Source organism: Cariama cristata, unplaced genomic scaffold (assembly GCF_000690535.1).
Source record: "Cariama cristata isolate BGI_N322 unplaced genomic scaffold, ASM69053v1 scaffold1535, whole genome shotgun sequence".
Taxonomy (NCBI): Eukaryota; Metazoa; Chordata; class Aves; order Cariamiformes; family Cariamidae; genus Cariama; species Cariama cristata.
In genome coordinates this window covers 1-5,745 of record NW_009616725.1, presented here as the reverse complement: position 1 = coordinate 5,745, position 5,745 = coordinate 1, and the positions used below count along the sequence as shown (strand labels likewise).

General features: G+C 37.2%; 1 protein-coding gene across 1 annotated transcript in view; it reads right to left on the bottom strand.

Moving 5' to 3' along the window:
* GLRB (glycine receptor, beta) overlaps nt 1-4,846 on the bottom strand; it is a 39,837-nt gene extending 34,991 nt beyond the window's left edge. The window contains exon 1 of the mRNA XM_009700256.1: nt 4,695-4,846. Within this exon, the coding sequence (XP_009698558.1) occupies nt 4,695-4,816 (122 nt within the window). The 5' untranslated portion in view covers nt 4,817-4,846. The remainder of the gene's footprint in view (nt 1-4,694) is intronic.
* Nucleotides 4,847-5,745: the final 899 nt, after the last annotated feature.

The following is a 5,745-nucleotide window of genomic DNA, read 5'->3' as shown; positions in this document are numbered from 1 at the left end:
AGTGTGAGAGACAACTGCCTCCACAACCAAATTCAGGTTTTTCTTTCAACTTCATTCTCTCTTCTCCCATAAACTGTATCAACTCTCCCATCGTACCTACAAACGAAAATGTTCACAAACTATCAACAGTGTCTTCTACAAGATGGGAATGAAGACAGAGATGATTCCACTTTCCCACCATTTACAGTTAGGGGATGATCACGTACTACAGGTAGAGACACCACATATACCCAAATGCTTGATATAACTTTAAAAAGTCCTTGTCCATGGGAAGGTGGAGAGGATCCAAGATATAAGATACACTTTGAACTTCCACTTTAGACTTTATGGGAAGTGCGTGTCAGAACCTGAAAGTTAACCAATAAAAATTTTAGGACAGGCTTTCATATAACTCTGTGTTTCAAATGCACCAAAGTTTTTTTTCCCTAGTTCCACTGTCTTTTGTTATTTTTTAAAAGCAGCTGTTTATTGAACCTTGGCATCTGTGACCTTTCTAAGCTTCTGCCCTGGCAGATGGCACAAGCCATGTTTTCTGGAGGGCTTAGAGAGCCATTTCACAGTTTCTGAAGTAGCTGATACACTTTATTGAACACAAGCCAAAATATGATTTGTACTCCTGCTTTGTGGGTAAAAAAGTCTCTATAGATATCATACAGTATTTAGTTAATCATCTACATGGATATAAATCTCCTTGTGGAAAAATGCATAAAGGTGAAGAGGGACTCTATTTTAAAAGCACAGTCTTGATAGCCAGACAAAACAATGAGATTTAGTGATTGAGGTTATACTCTTAGCATTGCCGTAGCGTTAGAGATGCTGCGGGATCTTCGGAAATGAACACTGCAAGTGAACAGCTGAGTCACACTAAAACTATAATTAACGGGGATAGTTGTGATTATGAGCACAGCCATAACTGACCCTGTTAGCTGCTATTTGACACACTTCCATTTCTATGCCTTCTATAATATAACCAAACTTCCCTTTCCTTATAATTTCATTTGTCTAGAGATCTTGCAAGTAGTTTTAAGTTGAGACCTTCTGGGCTACTAAGGATTGCAGGGATAACAGTAGCAGTTCAAACATCATAAAATAACTGAATTATCTATTTTGACATGACAAAAGGAAAAATATTTTTTGGCAGTGCTCTTAGAAAAAGTCACAGCTAAGTGTCCAACATGTTTACCAGAAACAGGTATTATGAGGAATTACAAAGGAGTTAATAAGAAGTAACAGAGGTAATACAGCTGATGAGTAGTCTACGATCGAGAAAGAGATTAGGTGACTAAATCCATCTGTAGCTATTTTGTATTCAGTACAGTGAATTTCAAAGTAAGTTTTGTAAACAGAAGACTGCAATCCACAAAAATCTTAATTTTTTTCTTGGAGAGGTGGACCTGTTTCTTTTTTTTTTTTTTTAAATATTTTCCATGGAGACAAAAGGCAAGAGTTTTGTTACACTAAAGCTTTATATTTTATTGCACTACGTGTCTATGGAAGCCAGTTTCTCAGATTTATGCTGCAAAACTACCTGTTATAGGATTTTAGGCCTAATATATCAATTTCTTTGTTAATCAGTGAACATTCAGGAATCAGACACAAGTATAATTACTTTATGTTTCATTTGGAAAGCCTGAGGTAAGAAGGAAAATGATCTAAATGTAAGATGTGAAATCTTAGAGCTGTTCTGAGCAAGCATTAAATCAGAATAAGAACCTAGTGATTAAGCATCAGCTTCATGAAACCTCTCGATAAAAAAGCTGGGAAAAACAGTTTCAGAAATAAATGGAAATAAGACAGCCAATCAAGCCACTATCACAGAATGCACTGAGAAGTATAGCGTTATGAATAATCACAAGCAAGAGGTTTCGCTCTAAGATACAAAATAGAATTTTCCTAATCGAAGGAAGCAACTATCTGTTTATGAGACAATAATGAACTTTTTAATGGGGTTTCTAATCAGCTTGTTTTCAGCTTATTCTAATAGCAGTTAATTTCATGCCAGAGGGGCACATTTGGCAAAAGGCTTGTATTCTGGAGAGCCATAAAAGGAAAGTTCAAGTATGCTCAGTTTTTACACAAACAAATTCATGCTAAAGTCCCAAACCAGTCTTACAACCATCCATCTCTAACACCGAACTAAGGAACTCAAGCAATCACATTAGATTCAGCATAACTCTTTCCTGGAAAATTATTTGCATACATTTGAATTTCATTATAAAGTTTGTAAAGAGAAGACCATTCCTTGCGTAATTACTAGTGTGGTTTTTTTGTTCTCTTGAGCAGGTAGAATTTAGCTTTTCACATGTTGTAAGGAAACAAAAGGTAATAATTTGTTACAATTAAGCTTTAAATTTAATTGCACCAGTAACCAATGCAAATTAAAGGTAGATTAAGATTTTAACTTATAAATGTATGTTTTCATTAGGAATTTGTACCATTCAATTTTATAAATGAGGCAAAGTCCTACTCATTTTCTTTAAGAAAGATACAATGCATTCTTCTAAAAGATTTCTTTTGTGTTTTACTAGTAAATTTTTAATTCAACCACTTCCTTTGAGACTAGTTTTGGTCAACCCTTATGGTGTCATTTAATTCCCATTCCACTACATCATGTTTTGATTTGTTTCTGAGGAACTATTCCTTACTTTTTTTTCACAGGACAAAAATTATTAAGAGTAGGCAGCCTTTTTTATAACGCAGCGTCACCAAGTCAAGAAGTTTTGTGAAAGATTATTAAAAAAATGCTAATGATTGAAAGTTTGCCGTCAGTAGCCTGAATCAAGAAAGCATTAGATAATTTCTCTGCAAGACAGAACTGACTTTCATGACTCATTCGCATGAGAGGTGTCCAGATGCGAACCACAAAAACAGCAGTCCTGCAACCCTGCTACTACCAGTGGCTGCCTCTCAAGCTGTGAACTTCAGCCAAGTAAGATACAGACAACTTGTTCATTATTCAGTAAGTCCAACAGGGCTTATCGCTACAGCAATTAATTCTAGCTAGCAGCGCCTCACACATGATACATCAGACAAATACAGGATTCCGGTAGTGTTTTCGCAGAAAGCTTCAACTGGCTGGAATGCAGAAGTATCACTTTGAAAATTATAGCATTTATTCAATGCTTTTCATGTATATTGGTGACAAATGGAATCATACTTAACGGTTGTAATGTCAAGTGGTATCAAAAAGAACAGAGTACCAAGAAATACTGTGCTTAAGAGAAAACCCCCCAAAAAATCCACCCACTTATCAAGACAAAATGTCATCAATGTTTTGAATTCTAATTAAGACCAAGTCAGAACAGGGGGAAATGCTGGCTGCTTCGACGAGACCGTCGAAGATCTGGACTCAGTTCCCAGCTGTGTAACTCACTTTCTGAGCACATCTGTGCTGATGCCTGTCCTGGGAACTATGACACTTCTCTCCTTGCTACGAATCCTCATGGTATCTCAGATCAAAAGCTCCACTCAGAGATCAGCTTAACTATTCAAAGGGGATCGAATGGTTAGGGGTCATTTCAGATGAGCTGTGGTCACATTTGAGACGTGTATTCAAATCCAAAGATACATCTAATTTTTTAGGTTTGATATAAAACGGGGTTGAAAACACTCACTACATGTAGAAATGTTCTAAAAATTTTGGGTTACAAATAAGCATCACTGTCATTCAAAAAGAGTGGGAACTTTAAAAAGTATTATTCAAACATTGCTTCTGTCTGGTTATTCTACTTTTTTTAAATTTCTTTGGAAAAAGTCTATTAATGTTAAATAGCCAGTCTCATCGGCCAGTCTTCTTCTTTTATGGTCAAAGAAGAAATGTGTTTTAAATTTGTCTAAACAACTTTATCATTTCAGGCATAGTGCTCTTCAATGCTTATTGGCAACTTACTATATTTCATCAATCTTTTCCTCAGATATTCCCACCGTAACACTAAAAGGATGAGCAAGGCTGGCCAAGAAAATGACAAAAAAGGCACTCACAAATAAAACTTTTGTGTTGCCCTATGGATCACAACCTAAAACATAGTAGGCATTAGAAAGAGGGAATATTTTTAACATCAAGTAATCATAGGTGTCCAGAATATGTTCTCTATTCAGCCGGGCAATCATGGGTTTTAATTTTGTATTTTTACAGAGAGATTATTCCATAAGGGCATGCTTTATAGCAACAATCAATCCACCTCCATAAAAGTTATAGTACTGTAAATCATTGATGGAATTGCTGAAGACCTTAGTTCTATTCAACATGCAATAAGAATATGTGTAGGACAAGCCTTCTCTTACAGAACTAAGCTAACCAGAAACTGAATTTCAGTACGACAGTTTTGCATCCTGCTTGCTTTTCTCAGTACACCTGCAACGCGATGCTAGACAGCATAGCACTATGGGACTACATTACTGTGTCCCCATAAATAGCAAGACATTGGGTTGGAATCCCCCACGAAGAAAGAAACGATTTACTATGGCTTCAATTTTTCCCTTCATTAAAACAGAGGATCTGCTGCAGAGAAACACACTCATTGACAGAACTTAGCTTTGATGCTGGTCAAACCCTCTTCCTCCCATTCCCACCCAAACCCCCATTCTGTCAGCAGAAAGCATCACCTTCTACTTCAACTGCCATGTAATTTCCACCGTTCAAAATAGGGCAGGATCGCTATCATACAAAAGCATAAAAGAAACAAGGAACATACGATGGACACAGATATTGCTTCTTTTTCCCCTTTCCTTTCTTTGAAGATTTCTCTTTGGAACAGACTTCTTCAACCCATAATGAGAATGAGACGAAAAAGAAAACCACGAGTAAGAACTTCATCTTGAAGATTAAGCTTCAGAGAAACCTTTGGTCTGTGGCAAAAGAAAAGAAAGAGGTTTATGTTAGTAGGGCTAGATATGGCAAATGGGAACACATACCTACAACAGGTAAACAAATGTTGTTTGTTTGTTTGCTTTTTAAAAAGTTTGATCTTAGTTGCATTGGGAGAGAGATTCTGTTGAGGTGTAACTTTGACGTGGAACCAATTTAGGCAATTTTCTGAGAGTCAAGTAGCTTCCCAAAGTTAAGACACTGACAGTGAGGAATAGATTTAAGTGCAAGTTTGCTCCAGTGTGCTTAAGAAATAAACATGATGTCCTTCAAAGGCTGCCTAACTCAAAATCCTCAGAAATTTGGAAAAAGAATTCCTCACCAAAAATGTCGTGTATCAACTGCATTAAATATGGTTAAATGTGACCAAGCAGCCATCCAGCAAGGCAGAGAACTGCAAGCCCTCTATGACCTTGCACAGATAAAATAGCAATCTTTTCAATGCTAGTTATAAGAAAGGGTTGCAAATTTAATTTTATGTACAGAATTTAAGGACAAATGACTATATTGCAGGAAGTCTTGCTGCGGAGCCAGCACTGAAAGGGCCTTGCAAAGACGACTGAAAAACAACCCGCAATACTGTGCTTTATTACATTGCGTTCGGTTTAATATTTTAACTTCTCAGGAGCAAAAGCGCGTACCCCAAAGGTCAGGAGCTGAGTCTGTGTTTGGCCAGCGACGGCCCCCCACAGTCGCAGCCGCACGACACCCCGGGCATTTTCCGTTTCTTTCCCATCCCACAGATAATTCCCAGGCATTTCCTTGGGCCAGTAGAAACATTGCAGACACCTCAGCACCAGTTGCATTTTCCACTTTTATTTAATTTGTTTTTATTATTCTTTTTAAGGAGCGGTGGCTGCTTCTCTCTCCCTCCCCTC